General features: G+C 31.9%; 2 protein-coding genes across 2 annotated transcripts; both read right to left on the bottom strand.

Annotated features, from left to right (window-relative positions):
* Positions 1-235: 235 nt before the first annotated feature.
* On the bottom strand, positions 236-23,952 carry LOC126975688 (alpha-tocopherol transfer protein-like). The gene is made up of 8 exons (XM_050823689.1): positions 23,903-23,952; positions 22,463-22,631; positions 13,960-14,119; positions 7,067-7,229; positions 6,049-6,163; positions 4,629-4,760; positions 3,083-3,296; positions 236-1,458 (listed from the first exon to the last, which is right to left on the bottom strand). Exons 2-8 carry the CDS (start codon positions 22,493-22,495, stop codon positions 1,313-1,315), a joined length of 963 nt encoding a protein of 320 aa, XP_050679646.1. The 5' UTR covers positions 22,496-22,631; positions 23,903-23,952; the 3' UTR covers positions 236-1,312.
* LOC126975699 (uncharacterized) lies at positions 12,800-13,694 on the bottom strand. Its single transcript, XM_050823703.1, has 2 exons — positions 12,978-13,694; positions 12,800-12,914 (listed from the first exon to the last, which is right to left on the bottom strand). The coding sequence occupies exon 1, from the start codon at positions 13,692-13,694 to the stop codon at positions 12,981-12,983; it is 714 nt and encodes a 237-aa protein (XP_050679660.1). The 3' UTR covers positions 12,800-12,914; positions 12,978-12,980.
* Positions 23,953-26,796: the final 2,844 nt, after the last annotated feature.

The raw sequence follows: 26,796 nt of genomic DNA, 5'->3' as shown, positions 1-26,796 counted from the left end.
ACGACGAGGAGGATAGAAAGATAATAAATATTAATATTAATTATTCATATATTTTGAACGCCGTTGTTCTTTGTGTATGGACAAGGTTTAGGTGTTGTTGTTCTGTAAGTTTTTTTGTAAAGAACTATACAGTAATCGATGTTTACATTTGAACAAATATAATGCAGTATAGAATACTTATATATAATAATAAAGGACTTGTTAATGTAATGATTTAATTGATTTTCTACATAAAATATTATAAATATTATTTTTAAAAAGGTACCGTTAAAATATTTTTGTTAAAGTTTTTGTGGTGTATAGAACGCTTAGTATAAAAAATCTAGAGTTCATATTGTATTGAAGATCTTATAAATCTGTGTACATATGCCTGACTCTTAATTTCACGGGTTCTTAATTTTCCAAATATATTATCATTATAGATCTAGTAAATAAACGAAAAAGTGTATCGATGATTCAAAACTTTAGAGCCTTTTCGAATAAGAATGGTTTGAGAATAACATTTTTTATAAAACATCAGGTCTTGATCAAAAATTAATGGGCCCATCATAATTTTTTTTTCATGTGCTCATCGTACATTTGATGTCATTTTTTAGTAGATATATAAAATAAAAACTAATTCAAAGAAATTTTAAACCTGGACATTATCTTTATTTAAACAATCTCTGGTTTTGACAATCCCGATTTTATCTCATTCATCAACTGATCCTAAATCTGAAGTCCTATACTATGTTAACATTAATTTTTAAATCCATACGGCCTTACAATTACTCTTGGTATAAATTTACACCTGAGAATGAACCAATTATATTATGCAAAATGTTTACAAATATACATTTGCTTATTATTGGTTTATTCAAGGTTTATTCGGACATAATATAACGTTTCCCGCGTTTATTTACAAGGCTGTATGGCATTTGGAAAATATCAGGATTTGTATTGACAGTGTTGACAGTGATATAGTCAACATTTTGCATATTCTAAGTTTGTTCTCAGGTTCTTCTTTATACCAAGTTTATGCGTCAGGCCGTTAAAGTTTATAAAACGCCTAATATCTGTCACATTCACAAATATTAATCTGAAAATACCAATACATCATCCAACACAGAATATTAAAAATAAATCTACAAAACGCTCCATAATCGGAAATTGAAATGCCAAAATCTAGAACCTGATAAAAATATCAATCTCTCTCTGATTCCCGATTTAGAATTACGATTGAATATATAAATCGGCCGTTAGTGTTTTGCTCAATATATTACTATGGTGTTTGAAGAATTGAATTGACAGTTCACTTATCGTTATTGCGGCTTCAATCAAAGTCTAACTTCTTAAAAGATCCAACCAGATCGTCTGGATATTGTGTTGTCGGTCGACGACTCTCATCTGATATTTGTTGACAGCACTCAGTAAGATAATCCCTCGTTTGATCTCTCTGTAGCTCTTTTAGGTACATTTCTGGAAGAGACGTCGTCAGCATTATATATTTTGGAGGAATCAGTTTTTGACGAGTAAAGATTGAAATAAAAATGAGTGGATAGAATATTCATTCATGGAGGCTTACATTTTCTTCTTTTACCAATAATTATCAATTTACAAAACTAACTTATGAATTTACAACCGATTTAGTTGAAGTTATTTTTAATAGTGCAAGATCAGGTCTGTGCTGCTTTATATTTTGAATTTTAATGTTAATTAATATAATATAAACCGAAATATAACGGCCATTTCTTTAATTTTAACAGTTTGTTGTTTACTTGTCGCTATTAATATATATTAATAAATATATACGGGGAATTTCTGAAAAAGTAAATACTTAATAAGTGACGTCAAAGTTCAAAATGGGGTGCTATAAGGATTTAGGACCGTTCCTCTTCCTTATTTATATTAATGATATACCTAACCTTGTAAATAAAACATAAGGTAGTATTGTTTGTGGGTGACACTTCACTATTTAAAGTGAAAATAAACTAATTTACTTATGACGAAGTAAACTATGTTTTGTCTGACATCGTGTACTAGTTTTGCACTATTAACGCATTAGCAATAAAGCTACATATATAAAATTTTAAAGCTTAATATAAAACTCAGAGAGGTAAGACCAGCGTGAGGAATTCATACTGAAGATTTAGCTAATAGATTAGTTTTGCAGTATATGGAGATACTGTGCAACTAGTTCACTTTAGTTGATTTCATTTTATTAATTCCTATGGGATATTACCATAGGCAATGTATCCGATATTAATACTCTATTTGTGCTGCAGAAGCGGGCTGTTAAATATAATATCATAGATAATGTGATGTATGTACACAGCACATTGACGAACTTTCTAGAAACTGTGACAACCAAATTGTTAGCATGAGGAACAAAGATTAGCTTGTTATGCCTAGTATGTAATTATTGATATTACATTCTGTTATATTAACTGTGTTGTTTGGTGGTATAATAAATCTATTTATCTACACCCACGCTTTAAATCCTCTATTAAAGATTCTAAAACAGTTAGCTTATTGCCAACATTAAAACACCCAATGTCCTAATAACAATTACATCATCCAAACGAGTGTTGTAATGAAAATCAGTACTTCATTATAACATCTGTTTTCATAATAACACTCCTTTGGATGATATTATGGTTACTAGGACTGGCTGTTTTAATGTTAGCTGTAAGTTGACTGTTTCAGAATTTTTTATAGAGGATTCATAGATAAAGTCTTGTATGCAACTGCTGATAATTAGGTATTAAAACACGAATGTGGGAGATAAAAGTATCACATGAGTGTCACCCCTTATGACACAAGAGTTGCATAAATAACTATTACAACAAAATCAAAACAAATGTGATTCGAAAATCAAAACTTGAATAAACATTAATGTGGTTACTATAATGCAAATGATTGTCATTTGTCTTTACGATACCATACTGTCGGTATGTTGCGACGGATCACAAGCCATTTAGTTTATATAAATGTTATTGTTATTAAATTCTATTTAGAGAAAAAGTTTGCTAAGTGGTTTTTGTTATTCCGAATACGAAAATTATATATTCATACAAAGACATAATTTGGAATTATACACTACCTTTGAATTCATCCAACGAAGGTTGGTCACCGCCAAAGTCTTTGGGCAAATGACTCTTTGGTATATGCTCGTATAAGCTCTTCAAATTATCATGAATAACAACACGATCCATAATCTTAGCTTTGACAAATTGTTTCATAAAGTTTAACAAATTATTAACGAACGTGGGTGCGTTAATCAAATGTAAAGCGAATACTCTAACTCCCATTCCTTCCTGAAATAAAACGTACTTAGTTTAAGTTTATTTATTAAACTTTTTTAGTAGTTTATTTGATTGATGAAATGTTTCTTTTATATAAGACACATTTTATACAAATCTTCCTGCACCAAACTAGGCATAACCTGTTTTATTTAATTAATACAATATGCTTACAAAAATACATAAAATAAACATCTGTAATTCCGAAATAAACATCCATATTCATCATGCTAATGTTTGCACCTATCGGGATTCGAACCCGGGACCTCTAGTTGAGAAGGTAAGGTCACTAACCCCTGGGCTAACTTTGGTTGTGCTTAGTTTTGCGTTGCTTAAGACACAAAGCAAAAAGGATTACCAACCGCGTCACCCACACTGTTTTGCAAGATCAGAAAAACCATAAGTGTTTTTCTGATGTTGCAAAACAGATTTCGGATTTCGGATACTTCGATGGTTGTATGTACGTGCTTTCTCGTATTATCCTGAAAACCCATTGCAAGTAATTTCATTGGATAGTTGATTCATTGTACGTGGGGACAGTTCCTTGAAAACAGCATTAATAGTAGCGTACCAGCGTTTAGGTGTTGCTGATAATTGCTGGTAATAATGAGTCCTATCACTTCCTACGATGACTGAAGTAGAAGATACGCAATGACGTGACGTCATTACACAACCCCTGTCAAGCTGACACTTACATTACAGTACATCGCTGTATGTATATAAATATATTTAAGTTTTTTAAATCAAGATTCCAAATAATGACCTAATCAACAGTTACTTTAAATTATTTAACTAAATATTTAGCAGTCACATGAAATTTTTAGAGTAAGTCCGAAAATTAAAAATTTATTTACACATATTATATTGTAGAATCAAGCTCTTAAAGCGCCTTAATAATATATCACGTGTGGATTGTTTGGTTTTGGATTAGCAGTTCGTTGAATGTCATTAATTATTTATTTATTTACTACACTTTTTTGACACCACATTAACAAATATAACTTAACTACTAACATACATAATTACATGATATGGTGCAAATGGCGGCCTTATCACTATATAGTGATCTCTTCCAGGCAACCATTTGTAATACAATAAAAGAGAAAGGCAGTACATTAAAAGGGTAAGAAGTGTCAATATATATATATAATAGACACACATAGTATATACTATACTAAAATATAGATAAATTTATAAGAAAGTAAAATAAGTAAAAAGTAGGAACAATAATTAACATTTCAGAATTGTTGAATTATATTGGTGGATACAATACATACAGATAGATTCTATCAAATAGAGGACAGATAATGTTGTCATTAGTGTGTTAGACAATTTTATTTAAGTTACCTGAAATATATTAGAGCTTTTTTTGATTACGCTTGGATTGAGTCGCGTTATGTGCCCAAATGATACATTTTCTAAGTCAATAATCCATATGTCACCCAGCATGTAGTCATATTTAAGTCGCAGGTCACCAAGCTATAAAATAAAAAGTAAAGTGCACGTTAAGTTATGTTAAGTACACTAAAGCGGTAGCGACAAGGAACTAGCAACATAAGTAAAAAGTTAGAACTTTGAATGAATATTTATTTGATTTCTAATTAATTTTATTAAACTTTTTAGTAGCATATGTTTTATGGAAGATGCTCCTTTGTCTTCCTGTCCTGCTGGATCTTTGTCGTTGATCAACAGCCTTGCCAGTCTTTCAGGTTGCTTTAAGCCGCCTTTCAATTTGAGTTAATCTAGAGAATTAAGTGTAATACTTTATTCAAAACTCACTTTCCGATTGATTTGATTTAGTGTCATACAACCTCTTCATTTTAAATAAATATTTGAAACTTACTAATATATCTATTGAGAACTGATACTGAATACTTATACTATATAAGATGCAGCATATTTCGGAGCAGTAGTTAGTATATATTATATATGTAGACATATATAGTAACGACGAGGGCAGCGCAGGCCTTTGTCCAGCAGTCGTCTTCCAGCTGATGATGATGATTTATCCAGAACATTTGTTCAAAAAATACATACATGCTAGCTGACCCAACAGACGTTGTTCTGGACATAATAAATAAAATACTAGTTACTATGAATTTTTCAATGGTATTTCAAAACACCGCGAATTATTTTGTTTAAATATTCTTCCTTGTTGTTATAATTAAATTGCTTCACAGCAGAACTGTCAAACCGTGTATCAATAAATTATCTCATAGAAAATATGTCCATACAAAACAAATATTGGACATGCATATAATTATGGGTCCGAAATCAAAATAAAAACTATCCTATCTCTCAAGTTGGACTAAACTGCACTGCATGAAAAGTCGTTCATTTGTATAGGAGTTCACTGGAAACAAACACCAGGACACTGAATTTATATATATAAAGGTATATAGTACTTTACCATTGCCACCACTTAAAAATAATTGAGCTTAAAGGGAAAGAATTGGTAAGAAACTCTATTACTCTTTAAAATCAGTACATATAGCTTCATATTTATATACTTTGTTCATATTTTAATTACAGCTTATGTAAAGTAAAGCAACAAAATAACTGAAACGTTTCCACAAAGTGTGTTATACACACGTTCATTAATATAAAGCTTCAAAGAATACATTGACTTTTCTAGTCAATCCCAGTAAATAAATAAAGGTATTATGCGAATTATTTTAAAAGTTAAACAGTTCATGATAACCGACTGATTTAGGCGTGACTCATGTACCAGGCATCGCTTCCTTGTGCATCTTCATTAGAAACTTACCATTATTGTATTTCTAAACAGAACATCACAGAAAAAGTTATCTGGATTAGGATCTGTTATTTTAACAACGGAGATTCTTTTCCCCTCAAAGAGGTTCAGCATTGCTGATTGATGGCTGAAAAACATTATCATTTTTTTAATATAAAAATAACGCGCAGTAATCTTAACGCGCGATTGAAGTAAAACTTAATAATAGTTTATTTAAGGAGTAATTGACAGATATACTATAAATACAATATTTTGTACAAATTATTCGAGTTTTCTTTAGTGTTAATTCCGCCAATATTTGTCTACACGTGTTTCGCCTCTACACGAGGCATCCTCAGGTAGTGATGTCTCGCCAAAATCTGGGCTCTGGCACGAGACTGCGTGATTGCATGGGACAGTGTAGAGGCGACGTGTAGAGGCGAAACACGTGTCGAATTGTTTAAAGACAAATATTGGCGGAATTAACACTAAAGAAAACTCAAATCAATTGTATAATTATGGATTTCCGCGAAGTAATGCCTACTTCAATAAATTTTACAATATTTTGTATAAAATAAATAATGATTATTATTTCAGAAGTGAGGGTTAAAACAACATAAAAATTTCGAATTGTTTAATAAAAACCTAGTTTAGATAATATGCAGTCATTGAGTGATGACACAACAGAGAATTTTTATAGATCAAACTTAGCTGAGAGATATTTTTTTTTTAAATATTAATACTATTGCGTATTTTATTGAATCCAAAACTTGTTCCACTTTTATAAAAATAGTCTTAGGAGTTGTTGCGATTCGTGTATTGGTAGTTATATAAAATTTTACTAAAATATTTATCGATATCACATTATAAATCCATTATTTGATATATTACATTACTTTGTTCTAATATTTATCAATATCCTTCCAGCCGTTATTGAAAGAAGAGTGAAGGACGAATTGTAAGATTTTGTGTCAGTGCGGCTGAACACAATATATTAATATTATTGTATTTCGATAAGATGCCTATAAAATATTACAATACCGATACTTACTAAAATTTCCAGCCATTTTCCGTTGGATCAGAAAAGAATTTTAATCTGGATTCAAGAACATCTTGCGCATAAGCCCTGTATCTATAAAAATTATCTATTCTTGACTTGGCTTTCTCTCGAGATCCTTTTGCTATCAAGATCATTCTTTCAACCATATCATGATCTAAAAAATATGGTTTTCTTTTTTTAAAATAATACTTGAAACTTTTAATTCGCGTACTTATAGTAAATGATGTGTGCTTAAGAATATACCTCAAAAATTAAAAATTAATTAAGGTGAAGTTGGTTATAATACGAAATAAACCTATGCTCGACAAGCAAGCCTCCCTTAATCGACTCCAGCCGACTTTAACCCGAACCAGTGTTACATAGTTGTGCGTGACAGCTCAGATTCGCTTACATTGTAGTTTAGATAATCACGGGGGTTCTCATGCTTTTTAAAATATTTTTTTCCCAAGTGTTAAGCAGAGATGAGTGACCCCCATCTGCTACCGTCCTACTTCACAGACTTCCTACAATTTCATTAATTAATATAAATATTATTATGCTAGTCTATATTTTTTTATTTTTTATTATTATGTTAGTTAAAATTTTATTGCTCCTGATGCAGATATATTTCATCATCTAATTTTGTTATGTGTTTAATAACTTATACCATTTACTGTATTCAATTAATTTGCATGCCTAGTTAAACCTGGCGAAACATGTGAAACTATAAAATTGTACCATCGTAAAATACCATGTTTTTTACGCAAATAAAGAATTTGATTGATTGATTGATTTAACCTTTTAAAGAAGATCAATTCATCTCTTCTTAATGCACTTAGCTTAAAAATATCTTATATTCCTGTCTTTGGTTCTCATTTCTGAGCCCCATCTTAGTTGCATCAACCTATGTACAAAATATATTGTTTATGATTAGCTTATCTTGGACCCATTACAGTTACATCAACCCTTAACCTATGCTTTATTCTTCTGTTCCTTAAACTCTTATTTGCCCCCTTTCATTTGCGTCAACTTTTTTATTAAATATGTTTTCTTCTATCAATGATTTGGCCCTTTTGAAGTGCATTAACTTTTATTAAAAAACTTTCCAGCCTGTGACCCAAACACTTGTTAGTCTTATAAAATAAAAATTCAGTACAACTTCTTCATCTCATTACCCACTCTACTCACATTATGAAATGAAATGAAATGAAATATATCTTTATTGCATACCACAAAATTATGAAACATAACAAAAATCGAGACTACAAAAAGCAATAGGCGGCCTTATCGCTTAAGAGCGATTTCTACCAGGCAACCTATAATGAATCAGTTATAGTTGAAAAGATAACAGAAGGTGGTGTTATCGATATGCATATAATTTAAACATACAGTAAATAATTCCAAGAAAAGAACTAGTATTGAAATTGTCACAGTAATAAATAATAATTATGGAGCGTTGTTTTGAAAGATTGGAGAGTTTGAGCCTTTCTGATTTCAGAGGGAAGAGAATTCCATAGGTTAACAGCTTGCACAGCAAATGAATTGTTGAAAAAGGAAGTTTTATGAACAGGTGTACAAAGCAAGAGATTATGAACAGACCGAAGATATAGTTGGTGAGAACTTAATGCTGAAAATTTTTCCTTGAGATATATAGGAGTTTTAGGATCAAATAGGACACGATAGAGATGTATAAGTATATGGAAATTTCTACGCAAGCGGATAGGGAGCCATTTGAGCTTTTTGCGAAATTCAGACACGTGGTCATACTTACGTAGTCCAAATATAAAACGAATACACATGTTCTGCAATCGTTCAAGCTTATCCAACTGGAGTTCGGTTAAGTCGACATATGAAATGTCAGCGTAGTCAAGAATGGACAGGAGAAGGGATTGAGCGAGTAAAGTTTTCGTGGGAATAGGAAGAAAATTTTGGAGTTTTTTTAATGAGTGAGAGGCAGCATAGAGCTTCCTACTAACTTCTTTTAATTGATGGTGCCAAGACAAATTCCGATCAATGAATACGCCCAAGCTCTTAACAGAGCAGCTAAAAGGAATAAGAGTTCCTCCTACAGAAATGGGAGGTAGATTACCCCACTCAATTTTATGGGTTAGTTGTGAGCTACCAACAATAATACATTGAGTTTTCGACGGATTCACTTTTAGTCCATGGGCAGTACTCCATTCCACGATTGTAGTTAAGTCTTTGTTAGTGTTTTTAATAGCTAAAGGCAGACCCTCGAGAGAAGATTGTGAGTATATCTGGAGATCGTCTGCATACATATGATACCAGGAAGTTAAATTTTTAGTTATAGAGTTAATAAAAATTGCAAAAAGAAGAGGAGATAGTACACCGCCTTGTGGAACTCCAGCGGAAAGGTTAGACCAGGTTGAAGTGTTATCATCAATCTTAGTCCTTTGCCGACGCCCACGTAAATAGCTTCGAAACCACCCTATCACTGTTGGAGATACGTTAATAGAACTCAACATGCTCAGCAAAATATCAAAGTCAACAGTGCAGAAGGCATTACTGAAGTCGAGTAGTGTAAGTATTGTGAGCTGTTGCTTATCCATGCCAGATCGGATATCATCGGTAATTTTTATAAGTGCAGTAGTCGTAGTATGTCCTGGACGAAAACCAGATTGGAGAGGGTTAAGAACACTGTGCTTATTAATAAATATAGAGAATTGTTGATGGACTAAGCGTTCAAGAACCTTGGAAAGAAAAGGTAGTATAGATATGGGGCGATAGTCAGAAAGATTATGTGGTTTAGAAATTTTAGGTATTGGAATAACATTAGCGTCTTTCCAGGCTACAGGAAATTGGCCAGACGTTATAGAAAAATTAAGAATATGGAAGATTGTAGGAACTAGGATATCTATGATAGGAAGGATCATATTACGACTAATGCAATCACTACCAACGGCCTTAGATGTAACAGACAAAATGGTTTTTTTAACGTCAGAATCAGTGAAGGGAGAGAAGTTGAACGGTGGAAAGTCAGGGGTTGGGATTAAGGATAGGGATTTAAGCGTTTGAGCTTTAGTGTTATTGTCAAGAAAAGATGAATTTTGAGAGAAATGTTGATTAAGTTGTTCAATATTTAGATTATTGGAAACTGTATGTTGTTGCTTCCCAACTCCTAGCGTTCTTAGGAATTTCCAAACTTTACTGGTTTCACCGTTCTCAACAGACGAGTAGATATGGCGTCGCTGCGCGTCTCTGCACATTGTATTGCAACGATTCCTTAATCTTATATACTTTTCCCGGTTAAGATTAGAGTTATTATGCTTATAAATAGATTTAGCTCGATTTTTAGAAATTTGCAGTTTTTTAATATCATCAGTAAGCCAAGGAGCAGGTAAATGCTTTATCTTCACGGGTTTAACTGGCGCATGCTTATCATACAGCTGTATTAGCAAAGAATTAAAAATATCAACTTTATCGTTGATACTATTAGAATTAAAAATGACATCCCAATCAATAGTTTGTGCGTCTATAGAAAGACGTTGCATATCCATCCCAGAAAAATTCCGCTGCATCAGTATTTGGGGTTTACGTTTAGGGGGGCGTACTTTATAGGAGAGAAAAATGAGATCGTGGAAGGAAAAAGCATCCGCAGAGCATTGCCCATGCGAGTTTACATACTCGGGCTTAGAGACTATGATGAGGTCAAGAAGAGACGGAGTAGAGTGAGGAAAGAAGTGGGTGGCTGTAAGAGGAAGGATATGGAGATTGTAGGAATCAGTAACGGACAAAAGCTTTTTTGAACGATGGTCATCTTTAAGAAGACAGGTATTAAAATCACCCATCAAAATCAAGTGATCATATAGTGGTACAAATTTCTCGAGGATATGATCAAAGGAAGAGAAATAATCGACATTAAGTGAAGGACTGTAGAATACTCCAAGAAGGATTTTTGTATGTGAAAGGATAACTTCAACAAGAAGATACTCAACTTCATTCTGTGACATGGAATCACTAGAAGAACTTATGATTGAAAACGGAAGGTGAGATCGAAGATAGATTGCAACGCCGCCACCAACTCTACCCACACGGTCGTTGCGCAGGAGGTGGTAGCCTGGAAGGTAGTAAGAGGAAGAAGGGAGGCTGGGCTTAAGCCACGACTCAGAAATAAGTACGGCATGAACATTGCTAGAATCAAACGACGCCTGAAGGTCAAGATAATGTGCAGGAATGCTTTGTGCATTTAGGTGAACTATATTAAAGTTTTTCTGTGTGTCTGGGAAGTGATTACTGAGAGCAACGTCAATAGGAATATAAGATACACTTTGAAAACTTTCTTCACCACTAGAACCAGAAGAGACTATAGACTGAAAATCATCAAGGCTAGAGTTATGTGACATTTTGAATCTTGATAATATTTAAAAATTATCTACTGTTTATTACTACTTATACTATTACACAAAAAATAATCCTATATAAAATAATATCCAAAAGTATACCTGCAACGAGTTTCCTAAACTAAAAAATAATATACAAAAATAATTAAATTAAATTAAATTAAATGATTAACGAACCCACCCGCCAGTTGCAAGGAGAGATTAATTCACTTCTTAAAACAAACAATAATAAAAAAAAAAAAAAAAAAATAAAAGATAAAGTAAAAACAATCAAAAATGAAAAAGTAACCCTTTTTTCCTTTTAGCAAAAATAAACTATTTATCTCAAAACCCTCAAAAAACATAGGTAGGTTTTAAATAGGTAACTTAGAGGACTAAAAACTAAGTGACTAAAGACAAAAAATTACAATAATAAAAATGAAGTACATATACAAATTAAAAGAATAAAAATAATATAAACTATATCTATGAAGCTGTTTTGAGATAGACTTGTAATTTTCACGTAAATTATTATAAAAAAGAAATAAAGATTGCGCGCCTCCATCTGAGTACTCCATTTTTATGCTGTACAAATTTTATTTACGGTGAAAACATGATGCAGTAATTAAAACATAATATTTTTAATACCTTGACCCATATTAAGGGTGAGAAAAAATAAATAATAAAATAATAAGCGGCGCTATCTTACAGCTTCAATAACTTAGCTTACTAATCATGTAATTCTATAATCTAATTCTAATAATCTATAAATGCCAGCGCAGTGATGACCAAAAGCCTTGTATCCAAAGCAGTTATTTAGTCTGCGGCTGGTTTGTTAAATGTCACAGCTGTCATTAGATGACAGTTGTCACGTACATCTGCCAGTCACACAAGACACTACAGTCTACACAAATAACAATGGTAATTTAATAGGTACCTATTATGTAACAACTACAGTTTTCATTTTCTAGTATCAACAACGGAATTTGATTTATTACACTAAAACTACAGTTTATTAAATATATTATACACAGGAAAGAAATAGCATAGGCAATATAAATCTGATAATTATGTAGTATGACATTTATACTATGTAACAATTGAAAATGTTTGAAATATAAGCTGCATTTAGTAATATCAAATTATCAAATTTTATGGAAAATTGTTTATTTAAAATGTTTAATAAATAGCATTTAATAGTTATATGATGTTCCATTTTATTTTTGGTATTAAAAAACAGAACAGGATGTAAATGAATACTGCAGGCTTGTTACCAAACTATTAAACTATAACACAAATGTTACAATGTGGTGCATTACAAGTTAGGTATATGCATTCTTTATATATTATCTTAATTATCAACACAGGATGGTTATGAAATTTTGTAATAAGTTATAAATACTAAATAAAAAAAGGTTTAATTCATATACATAACATAAAGATTCATACTAGGATAGCTTAGGCTTTGTGGTAGTGACATAGGTAATTAGAAGTTACAAAAAGCTTACAGTTAACTAAACCTATGAATTGTACAAGTTATTTAAAGGTTACATTACCTTAAAATACTTACAGATTAATGATACCTATTACTTATTTTTGACCGTTCTTTTGGACCTGGAGGTGAGACTGGCAGTACCCTGAGTCAGAGGCTTAGATGTCTGTTTAGATGTCTGTGGTATGCTGTGTAGGTCAGCTTTCCACTCAGCTCGGTGATGTGAACCATCTGAGCCTATAATATGTATGCATCCATCCCTTGTCCAGCACTTGTTTATGCCGAATCTCTGCCTTGCCTCCATAAATAAGTTATGACGACTCTTTGTTAAAAACTCTGACACAGTTAAACCGCTGCCCTTAAATCCAGTTTTGGAGAACCAAACCTTATCCCGCAATGCTACATCCGCAAACTTTACCACTATAGGACGAGGTTTCTTTTCGGAAGGACGTCCTAAGCGATGGGATGACTTGATGGAAGCAACAGAGAATCCAGTCACACCAAGATGTTCCCCTACTACTTTACAAACACGTGAAGTAACATCTTCCGACTTATCTTCGCTGACTCCGTGCACTAGTAGCATTTTGCGCCTTCTACGCATCTCCAGACGATCAACCTCTATACCAAGGAACTCCACCTGTCTCTGCAAAGTATTCATGGCAGAGAGCACAAAGGTCCTGAAGCTGTTAAACTCTGCAGCCAGGGATGTGTTTGTAATGGGTCCATTATCTAGGCCCTGCTGGAACTCGCTCATCTTCTGTTCGAACATTTCAGCCATGGCGTTGAGCGAGTCTTTTAATGCATCCATGATGACTGGTGATACGTAGTGATCGGAACAAAGGGATATTAAAGAAGTGAACTTAATTGACTTTCACTAGGAGAATAAGTACTGTCTGGTGGGTACTATTTATCACATTTATCACACTTAACACTAAATCTACTAAAATAATAGTATAAAATTACTTTTTTTTTAATTTTAAGATGATTGAAAATACGGAGCTCTTTAAAAACAGTGTTAACTTTTTTCACACCTACCCTCATTATATTTAACACTTAATTTTATATACACTTACTAATTGGTGCAGCTGCCAAATGAGGCTGTTTGTTGAACCATTCCAGTATACTGCTCACATCTTCTTTTATATTATTGTCTTTTAATCCAATTTCATTTCTAATTTGCTCTTTCTCATCAGCTGTATAGGCATACAAAAAGTTTGAGTCAAAAAAATGCATCTGAAAATTTCATCACATATTATAATACTTTCATTGTTATTACTTATTATTATTAATAATGACCTTCAATGAATTATTGATGAATGATGTATGGCCCCTGAACTGAGAATAACGGGCGTAAGAAGGTCAGTGTGCTTCTATTCTTAACAAAATTTCGTCAGTATATAATATCGTATAATAAAATTTATTATTACATAGCCTGAGAGCGATCGCTCCATTCTCAATCTGTGGTATCAATAAGAAGTATAAATAGACATATCCGAGTAATAAGCGTAGCAAGTTTATGTTTGTTCCTGGTATTAATATATGATTATCACAGTTTTTAGCAAATTCGCTAATTTTCCTAAGAACATACATAACATTATCAAAAATAATAAAATATTGGGACACAACAGATAAAAAGTTATTTTTATTTCTCTGGATGATTCTTTAGGACCTTGGTTATAAATAGCGCGAATAGCCTCTTATGCAGCAGCAATAACGGATTTGAATCTGTAAAATACAAAATAACAACAAGTCTTTGAAAAAGCAATGTATGGCCGTTTAACTTTTTTTTTTACAAAAATTAATATAATAAACAAGCAACAATTTGGCTTTCAAAAAAACAAGTCAACAACATTAGCTGCATTTAAACTGGTTAACAAAATAGCAGAAAATACAAATTCAAAAAAACCAACGTGTGTAATATTTTTTGATATGAGCAAGGCTTTTAGCTTCGTATCACACACCATCTTGTTGGATAAGTTGGAGCAAAATGGCATTAGAGGACCAGCTCTTAACTGGATGGAGTCTTACTTAAAAGACCGTAAGCAATGTGTGAAGATCGATTCTATCGACGAAAAGGCTACCATAATTGCCCAGCAATCAAACTTTAAATTAAATAGATTTGGTGTTCCGCAAGGAAGCGTCCTTGGACTATTTTTATTTTTAATTTATTTTAATGACCTGCCTAGTGAGACAAAAAATGACTGTTATATATTCGCCCATGACATATTAATAATTATGACATGTACTAATAAAAATGAGATTGATATTTATGAAAGTGAAATTAACAATGAAATTAATACAGTGGTAAATTGGCTAGAGGATAATAATCTTCAAGTTAATATTTAAAAAATCTCATTTATGCAATTTAGTTTAAGTAACCGCTCTAATAACTATAACCTTAAGATAAATTATACAAATACCCAAATAGAAGAAGCTCTGCATGTTAAATTTTAAGGAGTACTTCTAGATAAAAATCTAAAATGGAAAGAGCATGTAGACATGGTATGCCAAAAAATAGATAGATATGTTTATGTGTTATATAGATTGCGTAAAACGGCTTTACCAAGTCCTGGCAGCCAGTCCTGGCAGCTTATCATGGTTATGTCGCATCAGTACTTCGATATGGACTCATCTTGTGGGGAAACTCTAGCGAGGCTAATAGGGCTTTCATAGCCCAAAAGAGATGCTTAAGAGCTATGACAGGAGCTTTTTACTTAGATTCGTATGAACCACTGTTTAAAGAATTACGTATTCTTCCATTTTCCTGTATGTATATATACGAAAATATATGTATCTTTGTCAAACAACATGACCATTTATTTACAAAAGCAAGAGTTATTTATCCGAGAAATACAAGAAACGGTGACAGACTGGTGATTGCACACAAATACCATAATGCATCCTACGGAAAATGTAGCTATGTCATGTGTATAAAAATATTTAATAAACTCCCTCCAAGCTTACGCGTATTACCCGTCCAACGATTTAAAAAGGATCTTTTTACATGGCTTATAGATAAATGTTTTTATTCCATAAATGAAATGTTGACACAATATGTTAAATTAAATTCACTTTAAAATATATATTAATTCTAGTCTTTAAATAATGACATTTAAAAATAATAATTATAATTTAAATTGACCTAAGTGCTTAAAATATAGAGTTTGTTAATATTAATTATAATAATAACTAGAATTTTGTTTATAATAATTTTGCATGCCAGAAATGGCCGATAACATTGATACATTAAAACTATTTACACCCATTGTTACATGTTTTCTAGCAAAATAAAGGATTTATTTATTTATAACATCAGGAGTACCCCAAGGATCACATTTAGATCCCCACCTATTTAATATATTTATTCAACGACCTTCCAAAAAATAGCTTATTTAGATGGTGCGAGCCTAATGGTATGATACTGAATAAAAATAAATGCTTTCATATCATCATCATCAGCCGGAAGACGTCCACTGTTCGACAAAGGCCTCCCCAAAGATTTCGACGACAATCGATCCTGCTCTGCCCTTATCCAACGTATTCATAAAGCGTTTACAAAATGCAAAGGTAATATTACAACTAAATACTATTTAAATAGTATGCCTCTCAGTACAGTAGAAAAAAATAAAAATATACTATGAAAATAACTAAAGTTACTTTACTTTATGCGCCGTATCTGTATCACTTAATTTTCTTATCTCTTTAACCGCGTATACTGTATACTCTAGTCTATTCATAGCCACTCCTTCAATATTGAGAGTAATGCCAAATAATATAGTAGATTCCTCCGGTTTTACCACCTCTCCATTTAACAAAACATTCGCATCTATATATTTAACATTTTTATATTTTATATGTTTACTTTTATTCCTATTTTACAATTGGTTATTGGTGCTAAAACACAACAAACTAGTGGTGTAAAATTGAGTACCAGCTAAGTGTTTAACAACGCTTCCTTTCAATCTGACCAGCCCACTACCGAATATATCAAGTTCTGATTTGGTATTTCAACTTATTGTACTCGCGAATAATTCGAGCGCGAGGTGCCTGAACTTCCAGGTTGGTTTTACAGAAAGAACTTGGAAGATTCTCTTTATTTTGAACGCTGGGAATGAATATGGGACAGCAAGGTTAATATTCGGTAAGAGGCTACATTGCATTTGACCGTTTAAGACTTTGTAAATAAATATTATTCCGGCAAGATATCTCTGATCAAGCAACGAAATCATATTAAATTTCCTGAGATTCTGATGGTGTGAGTATCTATCCGAGAATCCAGTACTAATGTATGCAAGGTGTCGTGTGAATGGTCTTTGGATACTCTCAATGCGTTCCGAATGGATCGTATATAGGGGATTCCATATAATGCTATCATATTCGATAAAACTGCGCACTAGAGCGTTATTTATATAAATAAGGAAGATATACAGTCCAAGAATAGACATTTGTTGTACCTCCATACTAAGAACAGGCTCAGGAGATCTCCTGCCATTCACATCGGCTTTCTGAATTCTATTATTAAATATGAAATCAGAAGATCGAGCGCAGTTCCTTTTATGTCAAAGTTTCATAGCTTCCAGACCAGCGTTGAATTTTGAACAATATCGTAAGCCTCACATTACACTGATAAGCTTTTAAGGTGTTGTTTTTGTACCTAGGGAGGACAGGACCTCATTTATGCCGAGAGCTTGTGTACCAGCGTCTTCGATTATATCTACATATAGTTTAGGTAATCTGAGAAGTCATCATGCTAAAATCAATGCAGGTAATATATATCACAATAGATCACATTCGCCGCAATAAAACTAAGCTACCCTGAACTATTTAAAGTTTGCAATTTCGTGGAGGTAATATCGATAGCATCAGTTTGATCTTATTTTAATTATCATTGCGAACTCAACTCATGTTAGCAATCCGGACAAATCTTCGTGATTTTTGGTTGCTGCTTTATTTATATAAATATGTAAAGTTTTAAATAAATATATAAAAAAAAAAACTTATTTATTTCCCCATGTTTGTGACAAAGACAGTGGAATTACTGGTATAAGCCGGTAGGTCCAACGACCCTTTACTTGAGGAACTCTAGCATTCGTTAAAATTTACTTTTTATTGTAAAAGAATATTGCTCTACGTTCTTCAGCCATTATGTCTGAGGGCTGCATATGCGTGGGCCTATTTTTAACTACGTTACAGCATTTTTCAAATTAAATTTGCAAAAAACAATTCAATTTAAACAAATTTTAAGCATGTAAATGTTCGAATTAAGATTTATTTACGTATATTGCAATTATGTTCAATTATGGTTGCTCTTCACACATTATTTTTAATTGTTTCCGGCATAACCAGCTCCAAAAAGTTTTTTAAGGTGAGATAGCGTGGCGATGTTACTTTTTTTACTTACAACAATGTTATAAGTCTACAGTTTTTAAAAATCGCTAAACAAACGTCATGAAGGTATAATATAGGTTATCTAGAGTCTAGCCATTATTGCGACTAGAACGCGGAAACAGAGGAATTCTAAAAATCTTACCTAGAAAGCCTCTCAGAATTCAGAATCCTAAAGCAACGTAAATAGTTAACGTTCGGACCTATTCTGAAACGAAATAAAAGTGAAATATGTAAAATTCCCCCACATAAAACAAATTTGGCTAGACGACAATTATTCTATGTGCACATTTATCAATTATATTACAATGCAGCTAATACATGATTAAATATATACCCACAGACTTAATTAAAATGCAATAAAAAAAATATAATTTATATATAATATATATTATTTTAAACTAGTAGTACTATTATTTATTGTAACATTTGAGAAATAAAGTAATTATTATTATTATTTGGATCGGGTGATATTTTTATACGGCATATGAAATTGAGTAATATTATTATGATTTTAGTTAAAACCACATCTATAAAATATAGCTATTCTCAATTATTACCTGCTGAATGAAATTTCGAGGCAATGTGAGCAAATACCTATTTATGATTCGCAGGGCCGATCGTCGTGGAAATCTTTGGGGGACGCCTTTCTCCAGCAGTGGACGTCTTCCGGCTGATGATGATGATACCTTTATTTATTTTGTCCATTACACAGACACAGGGTAGCATAATTAATTTTTATAACTTAATAAAAAACCACCTCGTGTGTTTACTGGTAGTTTGTTATTTTTAAGTGATGAAATGCCGCAAGTCTCGCAACTCAGTTCTTCTACCGTTAAAGTTGTGAGATCCATGTAATAGCAAGTCGGTCAATTGACTCAGTCCCAAAATAATGGTCCTCCTGTCTTAAGTTATTACGTAATTAGTAAACATAGCAACATCTCATAGTGACCACATAATTTAACATTATTATTATTATTAAACTAAAATATAGTGTATATCACAAGATATTTATAATAATATAATACAATACAATTATTATGTTAAATTAGATTTTTTGTGCGATGGCCAAGTCAATCTATTTATTAAAACAAAATATTTTTAACATTTATATGGTATTTTCTTATATTGTAGGAAGTCTCCCTCTATTAATTTTCCGGTACTGTTTCTTGAGCTTCAGCAACATATAGTTTTTCTCAAAGCCCACTGCCTGTCTCGATGAGTATTTCTCGGAGGATCCTATATATATTTTATATGGGATTACAATGTTATTTATGCAGTTGATATATCTAGAAAACTGGACTAATACTTGCATAATATTTTGGTTTTTCCTTGATTCATATACTAAACCATCATTGTATTCTATATTTGAAGTTTCTATGTCTGATAGAAGTGCCTTAGACTTTGATGATGGGTCAGTAAGTCAGTCAGTCAGTCAGTCAGTCAGTGGGTGACAAAATTAATAAGCTGTCACTAGTTATAATTCTTAAACAATAATCTTCACTGTCTGCTTGGTTACTAAAAATTTAGCCTTCTAATTTTATTCACAACGAAGTTAAAGGGGGTTGAAATTGGATTGAACTGGTTCTAGAATAGCATAAGTACGGCCGTGCCGCTTGACTTCGCTCGACTTGGTGGGTGCCTCCCGCTGACCCCAGATATAAATTTTAGATAAATTCATGTTAAGTCTTATAAATATAATTATGGATTAATGTTTGGTCTGCTGTTGGTACTGTACTGTTCGTTTGAAAAAAATACAAATGATATTTTTTTAAGAGAAGGTTTTATAAATGCATATTTTTTTAAATAGTTCTTTATTAAAAGTATCTCTTATAATTTTCGCGTATGTGTTATTAATGAAGTACTGATACTATCAGAATTGTATATCACTCATGACGATCTATGTTGCTTATTAATAATATAATTTGAAGTAAATTAGACAATGGAATATTTATAAAAAATACATAATAAGTCTTTAATCAACATATTCATGAATTCGTCGTCCATGAAGGGTAATAGCGATAGAAATATATTATAAATACTTTTAACATAGCATTATCTATCATTGAAAATGAGAATAAACAGCTGAACAGAAAATAATAACAATTATTAAATATATTTATTGAATGGCTCTAGTTAAAAGTACCTAATTAAGTATAAAGTCAAGCCTTTAAAAAAATAATGACAGCACCAACTAATGTAATAATGGTATTCAAAACTATAATTGTAATTTTATGGTTCACACGATAATAACAAACCCACGTATTTCTTACAAAAAAAAAAATACATCATAATGTAATGATTATACATGGTATTAATTTTATTATTATTGTTAACCGACTTAAAAAAAGGAGGAGGTTCTCAATTCGTCGGTAAGTTCTTTATTTGTATGTTTGTTACCTCAAAACTTTCGACTGGGTGAACCGATTTTGATAATTCTTTTTTATTTGAAAGCTGGTGCTTTCCGTGTGGTCCCATTGTAATTTGGTCCAGTCTGACAATGGCATCCATGAGAAATCCATAAAAGTCTTTAATTTGCGATACATACGTATAGCAAAGTCGATGATAAATTTACGAATAACTCAATATCGCGCCCACCGATTTAGATGATTCTTTTTTTATTGGAAAGGATATAAGTACTTCAAAGATAGTTTGGTTAGGTTCTGATTATGGAATCCATGACAAAGTAACGGAACTCCTTTAATTCTTAGGTGCAAATTAACGATACTTGGCCGAATCTTTTTTATGCTGTCCTTATATATATTTCGTAATAAAAAAAAAGTATATCTACACATATTTAGACAAATTGTTAGTTAGTGTACTTCAAATTCACGAATTTTTTTTTTTAACAAAAAACATCCGACTTCAAAAAAACTATTCCAAAACAATAGATATAATATGCTCTAAAAAGTATAAAAATAATTGGGTATTTTCATACAATCTAATTCTAGTTGCGATTATTGTAATTTTTGGAGTCGGTGTCCTCCAAGATAGTTTTGTAACTACATACATAGTTATAGATGAGATGTGCTTGAGTTGTGAGGAGGCGAGAAGCGAGACCGGGTCGCGGCGGAAGGACACCGATTCCAAAAATTACAATAACGTAACTAGAATTAGATTAATTAATTAGATTTTATAAAAATAAGCAATTATTTTTATACTTTTTAGTGCATATTATATCTATTGTTTTGGAATAGTGTTGTTGAAGTCAGTTGATTTTTGTTAAAAAATTTTCTTTAATTGAGCATTTTGTTCAACTTTTCTAATAAAAAATCATTGCTACTTTTACAAATCGGCAAACATTACGAGCTTTGTTATTCGATAAAAAAGTTTCATAATGTGTAATGTGTACGCAAAAAAAATACATACATACTCGAGTAACTAAATAAAAAAAAAAAAAAAAAATTTTATAAATTTCAAAATTTATAATGAACATCAATTCCTGCCTTGTCGACGATAGATGAAAAAAAATATATAATTTAACAAAAATATTATTTTTCAAATTAAAAAATGGAATAATTGTATCAAATTCGTGTATTGTCATCGGTCTTTGATAAATCTACGAAGTTTGAACGGAATCTAGCCGTATAAAATGTGTTATCGCGCCCAAATGAATCGGTTACCAACAAACATGCATACAGGTGAAGTTAATAAAAAGCGTGTAAAAATACTTATATTAATCGTTTGAGTATCATGATACTGATACAAATACTATTTTTCACTCGTTTCTCCGATTAAGATAGAAATTTGTCACTATTGCTTGCCCTTGTGGAAATTTTATTAACTGAATTATAGATAGTTGGCTGCGAATCGTATTTGAAAGATTGTGCTCATCCAAATGTTTTGACTTGTCTTTAGTGTTGATTCCGCCAATATGTTTTGTGTTTAAAGAATTCGACACGTGTTTCGCCTCTACATGAGGCTAGACTCGTGAGTTTCGTGCCAGAGTTAGGTGAGTCAACATCTCCTGAGGATGCAACAAAGAGCATGTGACAAATATTGGCGGAATTAACACTAAAGAAAACTCAAAACATTTGGATAATTATGGATTTCCGTGAAGTAACGCCTACTTCAGTAAATTGTGTTCAGTAAATTGAGATAATATGACTCATGCCATCGCCTGAAAGTCTATGTGGCGCAAATCATTTTCACATTATTCAATTAACATTTGATTAAATCAACTGTTCTCACCTGTGGGCCGGGATCAGCTGGACTCTTTGGCATTATGTAAGGATGTGTCAGTGTGGTATCTAAGTCTCTTCTAGTGCTAGGATCCTGGAGTGTTCGGAGGAATTGTTCAGCCTAATACCAGCAGCCCAATTTCGTCGGGACCACGTCAAAATGCGCAATTTCACCTGCACTACGTTCAATTTTTTTTTTATTTGACACTTTTGCATAAATTATCTTGCTTTTAACTAGGCATACATATCTATAGATACAAGAAAACTGTATAATATTATTATGATCTTAGATAATGTATGTATCTAGATAGAGCCTCTTGCTGCTAGACAACCGATGATAACAGGCCAGGTTTATGACTTTAATATGCGTGACAAGCTACATCTTACACTCGCGACTTGTTTGTAATTGTGTGTTAATGTGCGTGCTCAATTAGAGGTTAACTGTCAGCCTCAACTTTTTCGACATTGACACAACTGTCACAATCTATCTAGACATATAAATGATCTAAGAATACGATATATTTAAATATATATAAATACACATTAACACCCATGACTCGGAAACAGACATCCATGACTGGCTTCAAGCCAGGCAGGTGGGTCAAAAACCATGGATAATATGGTTGGTCGTATCATCACTTCAGGCAATTCAAATAATAAATATGATCTCCTACATTAATTTCTCTTTAAATTACTATAAAATCTCTTCAATTATAAAATATATACTTGTATAAAATAATGAATGAAATTGAGACACTTATTTAATTAATGCTTACATTTTTTTTGTTATTGTGAATTGAAATATTTTTTTTATATGAATTTATCCCTGTGACTCCTTCCGCGTGGAGATTGGCTATAGATAAAAGGCTAAAGACATTTTCTTGAACCCTGATAAGGTGGATGTATAAATTAATTATAAGACGCGTTCTTAAGTGTAATGAATTTATAAAGCAACTATTATTATCTGCGTTCATGTTTAATCACCAACTATAAAATGCATATTTTTAATTTTAAGATCTTAGTTGTGTGTTTTAAATTAGTATTTTCTAAGGCTATTTTTCCTATACTATTTACGTATCCGATATTTTTCAAATGATTACAAGAATAGATAGGAAACCGTTTGGCTTTCACGGTTCAAACATACTAGTTAATAAGAAGATAGAAGAATACTCTAGAATATTAAAGTTTGTAATTATAAATTTATAAAAAAAATCAGAAAATTTTGTTTCATTCATATAATTCATCAAATAATTCTTATGGACTTTTTTTCTTAATAAAAAGATTATCGGGTTAACAATTATTATTAAATCTACTACTCTCTATACTATAATCATTTTAAATAATAAAAATACTGATCATAATATAATTTTTAGGTATATATTAAATCCATTAAAATATTTTATAGTATCACTATTACGTATAACTAGAATAAACAACTAATATAACTTACCCGCATTAATGTTTTATCAAAAAATAATTATACGTGCTTTCCGATAGAGGTTCTTGTATATTATGAAGATTCAAGATTTTTCTTAGAGACCTCTATTAAAGTACGGGGAATATGACAGAGATTTTCCAATTTGATAAGGAAGAAGGTCAACGTAAAACATAGGATAAATATTACATTAATATGACTACTGATGCTACAATGTATACATTATGTTAACCGAGCTAATTATCAACAGCTCTTTGAGGCCCTCCAATTTTCAACTTCTTCAAAAAACTATTTGATTGTATCTTCGCTGTTTACATAAAGTTTCTCTCGTTTGAAAGAGCATCGAAGTCTTTATTTAGGGAAGTTTTCAATTTTATAAGCATAAACAGCTTTTATTTTCGACAGCAACACAATAATTTGTATATTATTTCATTATTATAACTAGTTATAACTGAAAATCTTAATTGATTGTGAATCCAGTGGATCTCACTTATTACATTACATTAACCACATTTAATAACGAAAGCATTGAGTAACTTAAGAGCTCCCATGGCAGGATTCGTTATTATAATCGCTATGTTTTATTCATATTAATGTATATCATTATTATGTGAATTAATTAATTACCTACTTAATGTATACACAAACTATTGTTAATTGAAGTAGAACTTAAGTACTTGTGGTATAGATACCTAAGCGATTATAACCAACCAAATTTAAAGGCAATGAATTTTATTTTAACTACAAGGATTGTTCTCAGTAAATCCATCGAACACCATTATGTTACAAATATTGCTTAGTAGATAATATTAATTACTTATAACCATGTGTTGCCTTTAATAAGGCAGTACGCGAGTAACCATTGATCGGTCCGGTCCTAGTTACCATTAACCATTTGTCTATAACTATTACAGGACTGGTCCGAGTAACCATTTTAACCAATAGAAATCCGCGTACTCACAAATAGAACCATTAATAATTATAGTTATTTACCAAGTGTCATAGATTAATTTAGTATCTTAAGTAAGTAAATACTTTTACCATAAAACCAAAATACATATATCTATCTACCCCTAAGTGCACCCCTATTCAAGTTGTTGTTCTCTCAACTTCTCTTGGTGCTTCACCTAGTATTGTGATACGATGTAACTAAATCTTGCTCGATTGGTGATACCGTGGTCATCTGAAAGGCAAAGCCAAATTGGCTTAGAAGAACCACTAGTAGTTGATATTCTAATGCTCTGTAAGGCGAAGGTGTTTGTACATATAGGGTGTATATCTTTGGTCTCGCGCGACCCAGTACTCACAGCACTGTGAACCGTTCGGCATTGCGGAGAGACGTCACTTTACCGAGGATATTATTATATATGACCTACTCCCTGGCGCCGAATACCACCATTTCACCACACGCAATAAATATGTTATTATTCTTACCACCAGGTTGTATGACGTTCCTTTGTAGTACGGTTTTTTAGGAACTTCTTTAAAGGAACTATCTTCAAATTTAGGAAAAAGCTTTATGCCATTGTATTCTAGGCTCACGACATGAGTACCTACGGGAAAAATATCGCGAACAATTCATATCTAAAAAACCGGCAACTGTACTGTTATTTCTCTGGTTTTAAGAAAATAAATAAACTCACATCAACATAACATTAAATAAAGTAAAATCACTAATTGCAATTAAATAAGTATAACGTTACTTCAAAAAATCAAACCACATTGATGAATTTCACGGCTTTGCATACACGTTCGATTGAACTATCGCATTCACGCAATTATTTTCCGCGAAATATTAATGAAATTGTAGGATAACCGCAGAGTTGTCGAACAGAATGTTTATATCTCTTCCAGTTACTACTTCAATACAAAATGATTATTTTTGATTTTGCAACTGTTTGTTTTCCCTATTTCTTCACTCAAAAACCGTTATAATATCAGAACGTGCAACTTGTATCAATATTGATACAAGTCAAAATCACACACGATTGATTGTATGTACATACATACAATCAATCGTGTGTGATTTTATATAAGGTTATATTTAGCTTGTAGCTTAATTAAATTGCGTGTAATTTCTGCCTTATTTGAGTTGCCGATTGAATCGTTTTTATTTCGTCAATATTTTCTGCATTTTCGTCTTTTTGTGATTATAATATCGGCAGCGATCCATCCATCCAACGCCATCGCCGAACATCCCACGGTATCATATAAGTCTTGAAAAATAACATGTTTCAATACAAATAATAGTATAAAAGTAGTGACTAACAGTAAAAATATAATAGAATAATAATTTATAATTTTTGAACGTACAGTTGAGTTGAACTTAAGCATTATAAAAATATTAAAATCAATTAACTTAAAAAAAACAAAGGTCCTGTAGAGTACTTCTGCTAGTAAAGAATATACTGTATAGTTAATATTTAAGCTGTTGACAATAATATTTAATTAATGTATAGGTGACGGTATGTTATGAAATACTGGAAAATTATAACTGTGTTTTTCCTTGTGGTCCTCCCAAATTTTGGGTCTATTCAGTGCTTCAAGATTAACGCGGAGACTTATTGACAATAAATGCAGGTGATGCCTGCGAAGAGTCATATAATGATGCATTGCTAGCAGTGTAGAGCCGAAGCTTCCTTTATTGCAATAAGGGATGAGATGAACAGAACAGAACTGATCGTAATTGATCCGCCCTGCCCATTACAATGCAGTGCCACTTAGGATTCTTGAAAAACCCAAAAATTCTGAGCGGCATTACAACTGCGCTTGTCTCCTTGAGACATAGACGTTAAGTCTCATTTTCCCAGTAATTTCACTAGATACGTTGCCCTTCAGACCGAAACACAATAATGCTTACACATTACTGCTAAGGGCGGAAGTAGGCGCCGTTGTCGCCGTACCCATAA

This window comes from Leptidea sinapis, chromosome 37 (assembly GCF_905404315.1).
Source record: "Leptidea sinapis chromosome 37, ilLepSina1.1, whole genome shotgun sequence".
NCBI classification, from domain to species: domain Eukaryota; kingdom Metazoa; phylum Arthropoda; class Insecta; order Lepidoptera; family Pieridae; genus Leptidea; species Leptidea sinapis.
The sequence above is the reverse complement of the archived record's forward strand: the minus strand, read 5'-3'. Positions and strand labels throughout refer to the sequence as shown.

What these genes read in the sequence shown, in the direction of transcription:
- LOC126975699 (XM_050823703.1), bottom strand. Translation starts at nt 13,694, where the DNA reads ATGGATGCATTAAAAGACTCGCTCAACGCCATGGCTGAAATGTTCGAA.
- LOC126975688 (XM_050823689.1), bottom strand. Translation starts at nt 22,495, where the DNA reads ATGCCAAAGAGTCCAGCTGATCCCGGCCCACAG. An exon ending in GAAAATGGCTGGAAATTTTA is followed by an intron (nt 6,164 to 7,066) that starts GTAAGTATCGGT and finishes AATGTTTTTCAG; the next exon opens with CCATCAATCAGCAATGCTGA. An exon ending in TTCGTTGGATGAATTCAAAG is followed by an intron (nt 1,459 to 3,082) that starts GTAGTGTATAAT and finishes CGTCTCTTCCAG; the next exon opens with AAATGTACCTAAAAGAGCTA.